Source organism: Stegostoma tigrinum, chromosome X (assembly GCF_030684315.1).
Source record: "Stegostoma tigrinum isolate sSteTig4 chromosome X, sSteTig4.hap1, whole genome shotgun sequence".
Taxonomy (NCBI): domain Eukaryota; kingdom Metazoa; phylum Chordata; class Chondrichthyes; order Orectolobiformes; family Stegostomatidae; genus Stegostoma; species Stegostoma tigrinum.
The window spans coordinates 7548340-7566035 of NC_081404.1; the positions used below are offsets into that span (position 1 = coordinate 7548340).

The 17696-nt window shown below is 41.5% G+C and overlaps 1 protein-coding gene across 2 annotated transcripts in view; it reads left to right on the forward strand.

Moving 5' to 3' along the window:
* The window catches only part of LOC125448191 (collagen alpha-1(II) chain), an 83862-nt gene that overhangs the window by 31482 nt on the left and 34684 nt on the right, over positions 1 to 17696 (forward strand). For both annotated transcript variants that reach the window (XM_048523297.2, XM_048523298.2), the window contains 14 exons: positions 2275 to 2373; positions 2855 to 2899; positions 4171 to 4269; positions 5516 to 5569; positions 6024 to 6131; positions 6455 to 6508; positions 8796 to 8894; positions 11799 to 11852; positions 12557 to 12655; positions 12868 to 12921; positions 14905 to 14958; positions 15351 to 15404; positions 16063 to 16116; positions 17591 to 17635. In XM_048523297.2, coding sequence (XP_048379254.1) covers positions 2275 to 2373; positions 2855 to 2899; positions 4171 to 4269; positions 5516 to 5569; positions 6024 to 6131; positions 6455 to 6508; positions 8796 to 8894; positions 11799 to 11852; positions 12557 to 12655; positions 12868 to 12921; positions 14905 to 14958; positions 15351 to 15404; positions 16063 to 16116; positions 17591 to 17635 — 972 coding nt within the window. The remainder of the gene's footprint in view (positions 1 to 2274; positions 2374 to 2854; positions 2900 to 4170; positions 4270 to 5515; positions 5570 to 6023; positions 6132 to 6454; positions 6509 to 8795; positions 8895 to 11798; positions 11853 to 12556; positions 12656 to 12867; positions 12922 to 14904; positions 14959 to 15350; positions 15405 to 16062; positions 16117 to 17590; positions 17636 to 17696) is intronic.

The window sequence follows — 17696 nt, forward strand, 5'->3', positions numbered from 1 at the left end:
TAATGGAGAGAGTTGATGAAGGTAATGCAGTCCCTGTGGACTTCCAAAAGGGATTTGATAAGCAAAGCTAGAATCCATGGAATAAACAGGACAGTGGCAGCACAGTCCAAAGCATCTGAGTGGCATGAAATTTAGAGCAGGAGGAAATAGGGTGTTTTTCAAATTAAGTACACAGAGAGTTCCTCAAGGGTCAGTATTTTGGACTCTTGCTTTTCTTGATCTATAATAATATGGGGCACAATATGAAAATTTGTAACAGAGACAGGTTGGTAGAAGGAGCTTTACAAATTGAGAAACAGTGTGCAAAAGCAAGGAAGTTACGACAAATGCATTATAAACACTGGCTTGTCCTGAACTGGTTTATCATGTTTAGTTCTAGGCATTACACTTTCGAAGGAAGCGAAAGCTTTAAAGAGGGTGCAGAAAAGATTCTTGAGAACAGTTTGAAGGATAAGAAGCTTCATTTATGAGAGTCAATCGGAGATGTTGGGGCTACTCTCCTTACAGAAGGGAAATTCGGGAAGAGTGTCATGAGCAAAATATTATGGACACTAGAGATCTGAAATAAAAACAGAGAGTGCTGGAGAAACTCAACAGATCTGGCAGCATCTGTGTAAAGATAAGCAGTTAACGCTTTGAGTCCAATGTGACGCACCTTTGGAATTGAGTTCTGAGAAGATATTCAAAATGATCAGGAGTCTGGCCAAAGTAGGGGAGGGAGAGAGAGAGAAAAGCTGTTCCCATTGATGAGAGGGCCGAGACCCAGAGAACACCAGTCTAAAATAAATTGCAAAAGGAGCAGAAATTACATGAAGTGAAACTTTTCTTACAAAGGGACTGGTCAGGATGTTCTTTTTAAAAGAGATTCAGATAAACAGTTGAAGAGAACAGTTGCAAGTCTGCAGGGAAATGTCAGAGTGGAGCTGGTGGGTTGCTGTTGCAGAGAGCTGGCACAAACATAGCAGGCATGGCTAGCTTCCTTGTTGTAGCTATTCTATAATTCTATGAAAAGAGGAGACATTGGGATGACCTAAGTTAAGCTTTCAAGATTATTGAAACAAATTGCTAAAATTAATCCAGGCAATTTATTCAGATATCAAAGTTGGAATAACAAGGACATTCAATCAGAGCTTTTGGCTAAATTGTGAAAGAAATGTTCCAGGGACATGCATTGACAATGCCACTGAATTCACAGGCACCACCTTCTCCAGGGCAATTAGAGATGGGCAATGAGTACTGACCTTGCCAGTTACCCTTACATCCTGTTAACAAATGGGCAGAACCATATCCATAGAGGTACACTGTATGAGCACCATTTGGTATATCTATACCTAACTTGTTATGCATACTCCATACAAATACTACTGGCCCAAAGCTAGTAGGCAAGCGCACCCAAATACCTGGATACGCCTCACACCAATGCCACTGGACCCAGACATGTCCAAATCACTGGAAACACTGGATAGCAATACATCTGGGCATAGCCATACCAACATCACTGAACATTGCAATACCTCTGCTTATGGTCATGTCCTTTGCCCTTAGTCATAACCTGTGCTAGTATCACTAGGTAGGGTCATAAATGTCTTAAGCCAGATCAATTGACATGACTTGCACCCAATCACTGGTGGTGCCCTATACCTTATTCACTGGGCATGTCCTTTCCAATGCCACTGGCCATAACCTTGTCCTTCTAACTGGGCAAGACTTGTGGCCATAGAACTAGTCATGGCTCTTCACAGTATCCATGGACGTTGCCTATACCTTGGCTTGTAGCCATGCCATGGGTCATGCCCATTCCTTTTTCGCCAAGTACAGTTCATACCCATACCATTAGACATCCTTCATTCATATTACTGGTTTTGTGTCACTTAGGATGTTGCTATGCTGTTGGGCAGATTGGTTTGGGACATTAAGACTCTTAAAGGTGTTGTAAATTAATTGTATGTAATTTATACTACTTCATTGGCTCTGAATGTCATCCATTAAACCTTAACAGGTGGTGATGCTCATCATTGGGTATAGACACTTGCATCTAACCCATAACCCAGGAATTTTTCCTTTGTCATGAAGATTAGAGAAACAGCTGCTTCATTTTGCGAAGCACTTTCATGATGCAAAGTTCAACAATCTTTTCAAATTGTTGGAGCAACCAACCAGCTACAACATACAATCAGATTGGTCAATACAATTAATTAAATTGATCATACCTTTGAATTGTTCCAGAGAACAGCACACTGTCCTAATGGCTGTTTCTTTTCTCATTCCACACAGGGAGAAGCTGGTCCCACTGGTGCTCGTGGTCCCGAGGGTGCTCAGGGTTCAAGAGGAGAGTCAGGAAGCCCCGGATCCCCAGGCCCTGCCGGAGCTCCTGTAAGTTATTAAATCCATCAGCCAGTCTTGCATTTTGCAACTTCTCACCAGAAGGCAGTACTCATATAATTTTACAGGCTGCTGCCAAGCGCAGATTGAATAATGAGCAGCCATTCTTCACTTGTTGAATGTCTTCAGGCTACGTGACTGTAGTAGTTTGATCATGCGCTCACACTGAGTTGCTAGATTTTTCCCCAGTGTAGCCCAGAGACACTCAGCCCAGGTGTAGCGTCTGCGTTCCTGAGCACATTTGTTCTGGTTTTATATCCAATTGAACCTGATGATTTCTGATCCTAAATATTGTGAACATAGATCAACGAAATATGGAATTCAATCATAAATGCACAAGTATCTCCTCTTCAATGAAGCACATAAGCATCATTTCAAAATAGTGTCTTAGAAATGTAATAATTCTTTGTGCTTTATTATTTTGACATTGATGCATGACAATGACTTGTGTCCCTTCTGTCTCTTTTTACAGGGTAACCCCGGTACTGACGGTATTCCTGGAGCCAAAGGTTCTGCTGTAAGTATAGCTCAAATATAAACTTGGCATTAGCGCTTACTAAAATTATCCGTTAAATATCAAGACAGGTTTGAATTTTCTCGCCTGACAGCCATTTAATCTTAAGTGATTTTAACATGCTGGGGAATTCGAGACCCATGACACTTTATTATAAGGATCACGTTCATGTTATGATTCACAACAGTAGGCAGGTGTTGGTGTAGGAGTGAGGGGTCCTTGTAAGATGCACCGTGTGCCCTGCCTACCACCTAGTTGCCCGCCCTGACCTCTCTCCTAATTTACTGGAGGGGGTCAGCGGTTGAGTGGCTTAAGTCCCATATCTTGCCCCTAATGCTATTTTGCCCAGCGGTCACATCGAGTAGGCAGCTTGACAGCTTTAACTGTGTGGGCCTGATGTTAGGTAAGTTGGGGGAGGGGGTTTTGGCCTGTGTGTGCCTGCGCCCATTGGAGGCATCACCCCATCCCTCAAGGTCATCCCCACCTCCTTCCCCTCCAACCTTGAACCCTCGCCCCCTGGCCTCTGCAACTGAGGCCTATCTCCTTGGACTCACCGAAACCCCGGATATCTCCACTAGAGGCCTAGTCCCAATAATGGCGTCTGCTGAGGCCTGGTGCTGCTGGGACTACAGAACAGCCTGGCTTCTGATTGTCTGGGTAGCTCTCTAAGGCAGGGCATGCTCCCCAGCCAATTCCTCAGCCAATTCACGGTCATCAACCATTTGAGGCTACTCAAAAAAGTCGGGAATGATCCTCTATCTTAAAGCCACTTTCCCGCACTGCCCTTATCTCCTTTCACCACCTTAGCACCGCAACAATCTATCTACCTCTCCCTTTAAATATACTTAATGGCAGGGCATCCACAACCCTTTGGGGCACAGAATTTCAAAGATTTGCCTCATTTTAAGTCTCAGCACCACAGAACCTTTTACTGTCCTTGGTGTTCCCATCTTTACATATTCTGTGAGCTTTTCAAACCAAAACTAGCCATCACCCAGCCACTTGAATTCTTCCTGGTTCTTTTCCATGAACTCTTGCTTGGTGGCCTACACCATGGGCCTTGGCTCCTCCACTAGGTACTCAGACAATGTCCTATAACAAAGCCAGTATAATGCTTGGATGATGTTCTCTGACTGTCCACCATCTTAGAGTAAAGGAACATGAGTATGAAGCCTATATTTGTTACCAGTTTTACTTAAAATTTAGAGTTGTCAAGGCCTGGTACCTTCTTACTAATCCTCAGTTAATGGTAACTTCTCTCCTCCTTCTCCTAGGGCGCTCCTGGCATTGCTGGTGCTCCCGGTTTCCCTGGTCCACGTGGCCCTCCAGGTCCACAAGGTGCTACTGGCCCTCTCGGTCCTAAAGGTCAACAAGTAAGTAAAAATATTCAGCATTCAAGAACATAATCTTGTTTTGAATTTCCCTCAGTTGGAAACCTCTGGAATACCCATTACTTTCAGTGGAGTTTTGTCGTCAATTGTCACAAACAAACATAAATCAAGCTATGCCAGTTTTCATAATGTCAACCCATAAATAATGTCAAACGTCACTACACAAATTTACGTCAAACTGCACCAGGCTATAATTACACCAACCCTGATGCATCTTCCATTCCAAGTGCAAGTTCTGAGATTGACTGTGAACCAAAAATATTGATGGTCACTAACAGGAAAGCACCAATGATTTGTATCGCCACCTGGTCCTGGACAATATGTAAATGCAGGCAATATCTGCTGTGGCATATACAAGATTAGAATTTCTCAGAGCTCGGAGACTCATTAAGTAATGATACTGTGAAGTTTGCCTGGTGAACGTAAGACGTGGTGCTCACAACTGAGTACCAGTGCAAACGCCCGTAGCACCATTCCACTTTCATAATACCAGCACCATAGCAACAATGATCCCTTTTAAACTGTTGCCAGATTGGCCAAGGCCTTGGAGTTGCATCATAGGCCTCTGCTCCATTACTCTGTGCTCCTTTGCACTTCTGCCTCAAATTGTGTCACTGTTGTCAGTCGCCAAAGGGGGCGCATCATTTCTTTGAAGGAAGGGAAAGTAAAATGATTAAACATTTCAATTTTAACACTTATTATTTGACAGTAACTGTATGCAGGCTGTAATAGGTCCTCTTGCCTCTTAAGAAGAGGCAAGCTTTCAGTAGGCCAAATGAGCATATTAATAAGAGTGAAGCATGAACAAATCCACTTTAATGTCATGTGATACATTTGTTTAGTCCCCTTAAGTTATATCTAATCATAGGTGCTTCAACCAAATGCTACAGAGCTCAAGATGCTACCTTCAAACACCAAACTACTTCAGATACAACCCAAGTTTGAAAGGATTGAATATGCAATATTTCTCCTTGTTGTTTCCTATTCCACGGGACAGTGAAAATTTCACAGCCAGCAAGGCATTGTATTAAACAAATGGTGGCAACAGAGGGAAAGGGAGACAACTCTGAGGCCTAGCTCACATCCTTTACCCAGACAGGCCTCAAATGGAGGCTCAGGATGAGATGGAGCTGCAACTGTGCCAAATGCTAATGCTTGTGAGCACCACTGCTCTAGATTATGCTCCCAATTCCCAATGGCTAATGCTAACAATTGTTTTATCTGACAGGGTGATCCTGGTGTCGCAGGATTCAAGGGAGAAGCAGGCCCGAAAGGAGAACCTGTAAGTATTAAGAAAGCTGTGTCTTTTTATGTCAGCGTTCGAAGTATAGGTAATTCCTTTGATTCAGAAAATCATAAATACTGCCCAAAATACCAGGGGAGACAACTTAAAAATGAAGCCAGTTAGGAAGTATGTCTGGAAATCGGGCAAAACTTTTGTGTTCAAAGGATAATCAAATGATTAGATGAGGACATTGATGCATGATGGAGGAGATAAGTAGCTGTATGTCCAAAAAGGGAAATGGACGATGGATACGGTGAGGTTAAGTAGATGTCAGAAGTAGACTGGCTTGTTGGGCCAAATAATTTTCTATTTCCAAAACAAACCACCTATTTTTGTACATGAATGATTCCCAGAATGTTTTAAATTTATATTTTAAATCTGCTCTGTTGTTTTTAATTTCTCTGCAAATGTAATTAGAAAGTGCTCACCCTTTTCCTGATGCTTCCTTTAGGGTCCTGCTGGTCCTCAAGGTGCTCCTGGCCCAGCTGGTGAAGAAGGCAAGAGAGGCCCTCGTGGTGAACCAGGGGCTGCTGGTCCAAATGGTCCTCCTGGCGAGAGAGTGAGTTCCCTCCAATCACAATCTGCAGTTTAGGAGATGCACATTAGCTCTGTCAATGACTAAGAGAGAACAAAAGATGAATGTTTCACTTCTTCTGTGTCAGGTTTTAAACAAAGATTCAAAAGAAAAATAACTTTGATGACTAGATTGAGAGCTGTCCTCATTGTGAGACTTTTAACTTCGCCAGCATGACTCGCATGAAGATGTTGTTGTTATATAGGCTCCATATTGTATGTTTATGTGCTGTGTCTCAGTTGTGATGACTTGTTTTATTCATATTTCGCTGCAGCCTCTAACCTCAGCTCTTTTCTTTCGATTCTTAGGGTGCTCCCGGTAACCGTGGTTTCCCAGGTCAGGATGGTCTTGCAGGTCCTAAGGTATGTACCATCATTCAGAAAGTGATGCTGTTCAAGTCAGAAATGCATTCTGTTCACATTTTTAAAAAAAAATACAATTCATTAATTTAAAATGAGCATATAGAATTCAGATTGAATGGATCCTGGCCCCAAGCTTTCTGATTAGTTGGTTCTTTGATAATGTTAGTGTTCACTGGACAACTGAAAATGAACAATCTCTCTGCAAGGAGTATTGCATACAGTTCTGGTCACTGCATTATAAGAAGGATGTGGAAGCTTTGGAAAGGGTGCAGAGGAGATTTACTAGGATGTTGCCTGGTATGGAGGGAAGGTCTTACGAGGAAAGGCTGAGGGACTTGAGGCTGTTTTCATTAGAGAGAAGAAGGTTGAGAGGTGACTTAATTGAAACATATAAAATAATCAGAGGGTTAGATAGGGTGGATAGGGAGAGCCTTTTTCCTGGGATGGTGATGGCGAGCACAAGGGGGCATAGCTTTAAATTGAGGGGTGAAACATATCGGACAGACGTCAGAGGTAGTTCCTTTACTCAGGGAGTGGTAAGGGAATGGAACGCTTTGCCTGCAACGGTAGTAGATTCGCCAACTTTAGGTACATTTAAGTCGTCATTGGATAAGCATATGGATGTACATAGAATAGCGTAGGTTAGATGGGCTTGAGATCGGTATGACAGGTCGGCACAACATCGAGGGCCGAAGGGCCTGTACTGTGCTGTAATGTTCTATGTTCTATGTTCTAAATGCCATTTTTCTGCTGGACCTCAATCAGTCCTGATTTATAGTATGTATGATGCCCCATTATTAAAGATAATAAAAATTACTTCAAATAGGGTAAATGAATCTTATCCAAAAGAGGAGTTAAAGTGTAAGAGAATATCAATCGTGCAAATTTTAAAAAGACACAAAGCATTCCATTTAAACTTTCAGGAAATGGAATACTTAGCCCCATGTTTTTGTGGTGTTCTACCATTACTCTGCTGTAACTTCAACAGGAAATGAACAGAGTTGTCAAAGGAATGGCTGTCCCCTGGTAGAGAACTCCCTGGTTGAGCTCACTTGAATAACACTCCTTGAACCACCTCCAACATCCATTTCCTCCATGACGCTCAGTAGCAGCAGTTGTGTGTGCAATTTACAAGATGCACTGCAGAAATTCACCAAGTGGGATTCGGCATAGCACCTTCCAAACCCATGACCAGTACAATTTAGAAGGACAAGGGCAGCAAATGCATGGGTACAGTCTCCTCTCCAACCCATTCACCATCTTGACTTGAAAATATATTGCCATTCCTTCATTCCCTTTGCTGGGTCAAAATCCTGAAATACCCTCCCTAAAGGCACTGTGGGTCAACCTACAGCACATGGACTGCAGCAGTTCAAGAAAGCAGCCCACCCCCACCTTCTCAAGAGGTACCTAGAGGTGGGCAAGAAATGACCAGTGACCCTGCATTCCAAGGACAGACAAGAAAAAGCTTCAAGTGACAATTACTAATTGGCTTTAAATATTTCTCTGATTGAGAGTTTATGTCAAAAGGCCAAACTGGATAGAAGATGATTGCCAAAGTACAGAGCTGAAAGAGTTTGGAGAGGCAGCAAGGTCAAGAAAGAAGTTCTAGTTGAATGACACCAAATCAGGAGTTTTAAAACCCAAAGGATTGTTGAAGGAGGGGAGATTTTAAAAGGAAAAAGCAGTTTGACTCTGTGGGAGCAAATGAGTTAGAATGGAAGACGCTGAACTTGAAATTGATTTCAGCACAGTGGGAATGAGCAGTAATTTATATGATTGTACACTTGGAGCTGATTCGGATCAGAGGGGGAAGCAGTGGGAATGAGCAGTAATTTATATGATTGTGCACTTGGAGCTGATTCAGATCAGAGGGGGAGGCAGTGGGAATGAGCAGTAATTTATATGACTGTACACTTGGAGCTGATTCAGATCAGAGGGGGAAAGCAGTGGGAATGAGCAGTAATTTATATGATTGTGCACTTGGAGCTGATTCGGATCAGAGGGGGAAGCAGTGGGAATGAGCAGTAATTTATATGATTGTGCACTTGGAGCTGATTCGGATCAGAGGGGGAAAGCAGTGGCCTTTGTTCTGAAGAATGATGATAATACAGACCAAGACAAGAAAAGCTGCAATGTGGAGCGGGAGAGCTTGGAGGCCAGAGGAATAGGAGGATTGTTTATTAGAAGACAAACTTCCCTTTGTCTTGTCTAAGCATGCAAAAAAAAATTGATCATCCCAAATTCTAACAACAAACTAATCATTTCATTTTGGTTTTCATCGCAGGGTGCTCCTGGTGAACGTGGTGCTCCTGGTGTTCATGGTCCTAAAGGTGCTAATGGGGATCCTGGTCGCCCTGGTGAACCTGGTCTGCCAGGCGCAAGAGTAAGCAAGATTTTTTTTAACAAAAACAACCTCTGTTTCTTCAAAGCACACATTCTGCTCCATTCTGTTAATCAATATGTTCTGAGGAAGCAGTTGCCACATTCTAGACATAACATTTGCTTATTTGTCGAAAGCCTCTTCTTCAAATATACAGTAAAGAGTGAATCACATAACCATCAAATAACTATTTTGTAAACAGAGTCGAGCCTTTCACCTCAGGGGCCAAGGTGTATTATAGGAATGGAGCTTCGTGTTCGAATCAGGTCCCTGAACTAGTTCTACAATGTTTCACATTCCTCAACTTAGTAATTATATGATGAGATATTCATGCTAAATCTGTGGAGCTATAGCAGTGGAAATCTGCCATCCTTGCCTAACCAGGCCTAAGTGTGATTCTAGAGATTAAAAGGCATCTGGATGGGTATATGAATAAGAATGATTTAGAGGGATATGGGCCAAATACTGGCAAATGGGACGCAGTCAGATTGGGATGTCTGGTTGGCACGGACGGGGTTGGTCCTGAAGGGTCTGTTTTCATGCTGTATGAATCTATGACTACAGAAATGTGGTTGGCTTTTAATTGCCCTCTGCACCACAAATTCTGGCCTAGTCAGTGATGCTCACATCCCATGAGCGAATGTAAAAACAAATAAGTGTTCTGGAAGACAACTGCCCCATCTGCTGTGCCTCTCACACCCTTACAGATTGCACATGAAAAGTCTCTTCCATCTCGTTGTTTGACTTCAGCAAAGCAATCTCTATTGAACCGTAATGATACCCCCTAATGTTACCTGCCCACATGCCAGGTCTAAAGCCACAACAGTGTTCTGTGTAAAGAGCTACTGTTGATATGGTACCTATCCTGCACTCAGATTATTCTAAAGCATTCGAGCAATGCCAGATCACAGAAATTAGCTGATGGTAGAATGCTTTCACCTCATGTTGTTACTGAATAGCAAGAGAAGCAGGATTCTTCATTTCAGCTCTAGTGAAGACACTTGAGGTACCCAACATCGGGCAAGGAAAACCCAGGTGTAGCCCTGGGGATATCCATCATCTCTCCAGAGGTGCTGCTAAGTACGGAGGAGTTGCTGGCCTCTGGTTTGGGCTGTTGAACCCAGAGGAAGTCTGGCTTGTCAAGTGACACATATCACAGCATAGTGGGACTGCCTGAAAAGAGATAATTGGGGGCAAGGAATCATAGAATTTCTCTGCCAGTGGCCAAGTTCCCAATCTCCTCCACAAGATTCAACTCATGGCTTTCACTAAAGACAAACATTTGTACATCGTAATTGTAGCCAGTATGTGCAGGACCACCGTGTTTGCTTCATTGATATAAAGAATTTGCAGAATCCTTATGTTCTACAGTAGAAGACATTTTGCAGCATTAGATAGGAAACATGTAGCTCGAGGCATTGCACAAGGACTGATTTGGTTCAAACAAAAAAACAAAGAACTGCAGATGCTGAAAATCTGAAACAAACAAAGAAAGTGCTGGAGAAACTCAGCAGATCAGGCAGTTTCTGTGGAGATAAAACAGAGTCAGTGTTCGAATCCAGTGACTCTTTTTCAGATTGATTTGGTTAAATTTGGTTCAGTTCATTCAACTTTTTATTGGGTACTCACCATTCTTACCGAATATTGAAACCTTTTGGTGTTACCAAACACTGTGGACGTTTGCAATAAAAGGGGAACGCTGCACCATTCAAAATGTGGAAGTCTTGTAAATATGCATTAAATATTCTTTTGTATCCCAGACTGTCAAGAAAGGTTCTGTTCGAGTCAAAAATTAAACCAAATATTGCAGGACAAAACTCAGCAACTGCAGCTGAAGACCCCTGTTTATTCACAGGACATAGGTGTTGCTGGCTAGGTTCAGCATCTTTTGCCCATCCATCATTGCGCACAGGGCAACAAAGAATTAGTCACATTTTTGTAGGTCTGGAAGTCACATGTAGGCCAGACCAAGTAAGGTTGGCAGATTTCCTTCCCTAAAGGATATTGATGAACCAAATGAGCTTTTGCAACAATAGGCAATGGTTACATTGTCACCATTAGAGAAAAAAATCATTAAACCAAATTCCTCCATCTGCTATGTTGCATTTTTCAAAATTATTCATCAACAGGATGAGGGCGTTGCTGACCAGGCAGCATTTATTTCCCATCCCTAATTGCCTAGAGGGCAGTTCAGAGTCAACCACATTGCTGTGGGTCTGGAGTCACATGTAGGCCAGACCAGGTGAGGATGGTAGTTTCCTTCCCTAAAGGGCATCAGTGAACCAGATGGGTTTTTATGACAATGGGCTCACAGTCATCATTAGATTTTTAATTCCAGATTTTGATTGAATTCAAATTCCACCATCTGCTGTGGCAGGATTCAAACCAGAGACAGAACATTACCTAGGCCTCTGGATCAACAATCCAGCAATAATACCACTAGGTCATTGTCTCCCCATATTCACAGAGTATTAGCCTGAAGCTATGGATCATGAGTCTAGTGATCATCACCATGATGCCATCACCTTCCCTTTAGACAGTATGTACCAAATTAAATAACAATCTCTAATTCTTTCTATTTGATGAACTATGCAAATCAAAATTCCCTTTCAACTGGATGAGTGTAATTTTATTGAGAGCTCTAAAAACTGTTAAAACGCGTTTAGTAGCCCATAGTTTTTACTGGTGCTGAGTGTACTCCCTTTAAAACAAATACATCTGTAAAACATTAAACCAGAACCTCACCTCTATCATTTAACCCAAAGGCAACTTTGGAAAAAGCGTTCTAGGCAAGAATCGATGTGATCAATGGTTAATGATGATAGTAAAGACAAAAGTGTCTTCACAGTGAATGAAGAATGTGGATGTTCAGACTTTTGACTCATTTCACTTTTGTTTCCTGTTCAGGGTCTTACAGGCCGTCCTGGAGATGCTGGTCCCCAAGGCAAAGTTGGAGCTACTGTAAGTGGAGCCAAGGGTTTCCCCCTTTTACTGTCCTTTGCTTCAATCTGTCTGTAGCGCCGGGCCACAGGGACAAGTCAGACCAGGCTATAACCAAAAAACTGTAGGGATAAGAAAATGATTGGGCAAGTAACCCTCATTAAATCATAGTCTCTTCTGTGCACAATCAAGGTACTGACTGTGCTCCCTCAAGTCAGGGAAGAGATCTGACAACTAAGATTATGCTGCCCTCAGAGACAGGGGGCATGGGCTGGGAAAGGATTTAGATCATCCCACTGGGTGGTGGATATGAGTGCCAAAGCATTCGATCCATCTCATGCATCTAGGCACAGGGTGGCACAAATGCCAAGACATTCAAACCATTTCATTCTCCTAGGCAGTGGCAAGTTTGGGTGTGAAGGCATTCAGCCGAGTCCCTTCATCTTGATACAGGAGTATAACCGCCAAAAGATTGAGACCGTTTACCTCAGGTAGAGGAGTCCGACCAGTTCACACTCCACGGTAGAGGAGGATACAAGTCACGTGCAGCACTGAGAAAATTTTCTCAGATGAAACCAAACGTTAAGAATGATTTCTCTCTTTCTCTCAGGAACCCTTTTATTTTTATGATCTGATAGATATTTTGCAGTAAACTGTAAGTAATAAATATGAGCTGCTCTTCGGAGATGCTGAGGAAAGTTCATGGTTATCTGTTTTGTGAGCAGGGTGCCCCTGGTGAAGATGGCCGCCCTGGCCCACCCGGTCCACAGGGTGCTAGGGGCCAGCCTGGCGTGATGGGTTTCCCAGGACCAAAGGGTGCGACTGTAAGTAAAGCTTGTACTTTCATCTGATTTCCTCTTGTGCTCTTCTGCAGTGCTGGTGATACCATAATGTGCTGCTTCCTGCATGTGTTGGACCATGCTTTGGTCTCAGCATCGCTTCACTACACTCACTGGTAGCTTTAATGGATTTTTCTTATAACACTAAGGCAAAGCTATTTGACACAACATTGAATTATTTTCTTTCTTTTGACTAGGGTGAGGCTGGCAAGGCTGGTGAGAAGGGTCTCATTGGTGCTCCTGGGTTGAGGGTAAGTCACCTGATCTTTTGCTGAATAACTGTAATTCAATAATCGGTAGCTACTGTTTAAAAGCCCTGTGTTATACCACAGTCAGCATTGATGTACACTTTGACTGGCCTAGGGCAGCTCAATACGATATGATGTTCATCATATAATGTTTTGTTGCATCTGATACAAGATATTGGACACAACTGGGAATGGCAAGACACATTATTCATTGCAAAGGACCACCTGACCCATGGTGGGTTCTCAGGGACTTGTTGATTAATAGATAGAGTTAACCTAAACTCCTTATTATGCAATCTGCTTTTAGTGGATAGTTAAAAAGAACAAGGCTACGTGGAAGTCCATTAAAAGCAATTAAGTGCCACTCCATTGTCACAAGGAAACATTGGGAGTAGGAAAAGGCCATTCAGCCCTTCAAACCTTCTCTGCCATTCAACTAGATCCATGACTGAGACCCCCACTGCCTCCCTTTAGAGAATTCCAAAGGGAAAATAAGACTGAGTGGCAGTGGAACATGAAAATGTTAAATAGGCCACAGCAAACAAAATTATAATACAGCTTGGTGCAGGTTAAATAAATAAAGTTGGATAATAAAATGCTATCATTTAGTACAGTTCTTACACGGTAGAGTATTATGTAAATTAACCTCAAATTCAAAATGAATGATTGGACCTGCCTAGATGGGCCTGGATTCAGCCTGGGAAGGATGGGCTGCAACATTGGCACAAGACTGCCAAAGCAATTATCCCCACTCTACTCTGTCTTTCAGAGCATCTCCCTGCTGAGAATGCAGGATCAGTAAATGTGCCCCCCATCATATAACATAACCTCATTATAAAACTGCCCTCTGGTTTTGGTTCAATTTCCTGTAGCGTTAGAGACAAACCCAAAAGTGACGGTTTCATTGGTCCCAATAAGTGTGCAAGCACAAAAACCTTACTGACAGCGCAGTATGTTATAAATAGTTCACATACATTATAAAGTGTGTATGAACAATAGCAAATAACCTAATGAAGCAAAATGCTTTGTGTTGCTGCCTATTTATATTACTCCACATACAGTGCAGTATATGACAATTTTAAGTGCTCCACATTTAATGTAGCATAGTATACATGTTGCAAGTATTCCACATTAGATAAAGTACTGTTCAAGTACATTGTTAACATTCCACATTATAGTTCATAATAGGTACAGTACAAGAGACGTAAATTGTGTACATCACATTCTACACATTATAAATTCTTGTGGTTGTTTGAAATTTGGCATTCTTGTGTCTGTCCTGATGAGTGCAAGACGACAAGCTTCAGCGACACGTTGGTCTTTTCATCAATACATTTCAAATCCACCACATTATATACAACACAATATGCATATACATGACAAATACTGCCCATTATTTACAGCAAGAACATCCAGGATGTAATCTCGAATCTAATAACGCAGAGGATTGTGGTATAGTACTTAGTATCGCAACATGATTTGATATGGCATGGAGCAATACATCCTAAATGTGAAATATGTGACATGCATTGCATACACAAGATAGAACATTACAGAATACCAAAGGATGTGCAGTATATGGTAAAGTACAATATAGCAATGTAGAGATATGTCCAGCATGGTATTATATAAAATATGCATGGCACTATACACACAGTATGTGATGGCACAGCATACAATATATGGATGGTATGATATAGTATAAAGTGATGTACAATATGTATGGTACACTGTAATGCCACACTATTATTCCTTAGTAATGATATAGTAATAGAATAATGTAGTGACAAGATAGTTTAATATGGTTAGTCACAGTATACTGTACGACCAGTAGACTGAGTTGGAATGGCTATTGTGCAGTTGAATGTTTTAAAGCAACCACCACAGGATTAACAAAGAACAGTAAAATCTATTTGTTTGTTAAGATATTACAACTTTGATTCCATTATTCTATACTGAACACCAACTCTCTTTACCCCTCCATAGGGTCTGCCTGGCAAAGACGGTGAAACAGGTCCTCAGGGTCCATCTGGTCCATCAGTGAGTTTGAATATCTTGGATGACTTAGCATTTAAATTTTACTTTATCAGAGCAGAATGTTAAGTTTGAACTTTTTAATACAGTTTAAAAATGTATATTGTCCTTATTGTCATTTCCATGTCCCTCCATATTGCTCCAATTAATGTCAGATTTTAATCTAATTTGTAAAATTTCTGTTGTAATAGTATCAAACTTCACTAAGTTCTATTCAAATAACATGATGGATGACTCAAAGGCATTGTGAATTATTGCAAGAACTTAGTGGGATCTCTCACATTGTGCTGTTTTCATCAGCAGCCTTCAAAATGACCTTAGATACTGACCTGAAAAAAAACATGGTGTATTAATAGTTGTGATGTTGAACAACCTTTGACACTGTTACTGTTTAACAGGGTCTTGCTGGTGAGAGAGGTGAACAAGGTCCTCCCGGTCCTCCTGGCTTCCAGGTCTGTAAGATCACATCTTTACACCCTTACTAAAACAATCTTCTGTAATGCAGACTGATTTTGTTTCAATTTTTGGTGCATAATTAGCAAACAGGCTCATTTAGCTAGGGGTTAACATAAAACAATAAAACACAGTAACAGGCTGTGCCAACCATGATGCCATTCTAAACTAAGCCAATCTGCGTGCACATGGTCAGTATCCCTCTAGTTATTTTGCATTTGCCTTGTCTTTAATCTTTAAGGACTCCATGTGCTGTGTGTACACAATGTTACCACTCTGCCTGTCAGATATGTTGTGGGTCTGCAACATTTATTTGGTTTGTTATAATGACTGTTTCATAACTTAGAATGTATTTTACTGCTTTAAATAAACTAACCTGCAGAGTTAACCAATCCCTGATGAGCATTTGACTAATAGATCACCATCATTAAGATGACAGGGATCATTCCTGTTATTTTTAAATTCTAAATCTTTGCACATTAAAGCAGCTCACTTCGGTTACACACCTAAAGCATTGTATTAATTTAGTGGAATTGTTACCTTACTATACATCTGTTGAATTTAACATAAATCTACACCATACAGATCCTGTTCCTCCTTGTTCTCAAGTTCCATGTTTTATTTTGTGTTAATCGCATTGTTTTGCTGTTATTACAGGGTCTGCCAGGTCCTCCAGGTCCTCCTGGTGAAGGTGGCAAGCCAGGTGACCAGGTAAGTAATTCATTAATCACGGGCACCATATCCTTTTCTGCTAAAACTGTTCAGTTTTCAACACTTCATATTAAATTAAAGTCACATTAATCTAAAGCAATGTGAAGGGGCAAGACCTTCAGGATAGGACACCACTATGATATTAAAAATCAGGTAAAGTAAAATAACCTCTTATATTATGACATGTCAAAATAGGTGTATGATTTATACAGAGAAATATTTTTGAAAGCAGGGCCTGTCATGTAGGTTATGATTGGGGGCACCAAATTTGGCTTAATAAAAGTTGATAGATCTCAGAAAGAAAGGAAGTCTAGAGTGAGGTGAGGAGTTCCACAGTTTGGGGTCTCAAACAGATGTATGTTTGACGTTTTACACTGACAAATTGATAGTCAGTTTGACACCTTTCTTTCCATTTCAAGGGAAAAGAAAATCAGCCAAACAATAAAGTGGGCTGTCAAATTCTAATCATTTGTTTTTCAATCCACTGTAAAAGCTTAAAGGATCCAGAATTAATTAAAATAAGAGACTGAATAAAATTACAATACAGGGAGGAAGAGGAGAGTCAGGAATGACCTATTTGGAGATGAGAAGGAACAGCAAAAGAGTATTGAGAGGGACAATTCCCGGTCTCAATAAAATAGAGGTAATAAATGTTTGAATAGTGCATGAGCATTAGAGACCAGCGGAAAAACAGGCAAGCTACTTCTTGTATCCTGTTCTTGAGTCTGAGAACTATTTAGAAGAGCCTCCACATGTAGCGTCTGTAGCGAGAGGGTAATTTAACTCGCTGTGAGCCAATTGCTTTGGGCCTCATCTTAGGGGAACCATACCGGTGGTGAACATAGAACATTACAGCACAGTACAGGCCCTTCGGCCCTCGATGTTGTGCCGACCTGTCATACCAATCTCAAGCCCATCTAACCTACACTATTCCATGTACGTCCATTTGCTTGTCCAGTGATGACTTAAATGTACTTAAAGTTGGTGAATCTACTACCGTTGCAGGCAAAGTGTTCCATTCCCTTACTACTCTCTGAGTAAAGAAATTATCTCTGACATCTGTCCTATATCTTTCACCCATCAATTTAAAGCTATGCCCCCTCGTGCTAGCCATCACCATCCTAGGAAAAAGGCTCTCCCTATCCACCCTATCTAACCCTCTGATTATTTTATATGTCTCAATTATAGAACATAGAACATTACAGCACAGTACAGGCCCTTCGGCCCTCGATGTTGTGCCGACCTGTCATACCGATCTGAAGCCCATCTAACCTACACTATTCCATGTATGTCCATACTTTATGTACATGAACAAAGAGCTGCAAAAGGAACACAGTGGAAATAGTGTTGGATGGACTTACACAGGCTGTTGTAGTGTGGAAATGGCTGGATTTCTCCACATCTCCATGCAATATCATGTTTATGCAATCTTTTACTGTCTGCCACCACTCACTAGTGCTTTCTTCTCTGACAGGGTGTTCCAGGTGAGGCTGGTGCCGCAGGCCCGACAGGTCCACGAGTAAGTAACCGTATTCTTTCTGAGAAACACTGAGTATAAATCTGAACTTATTCATGAATAA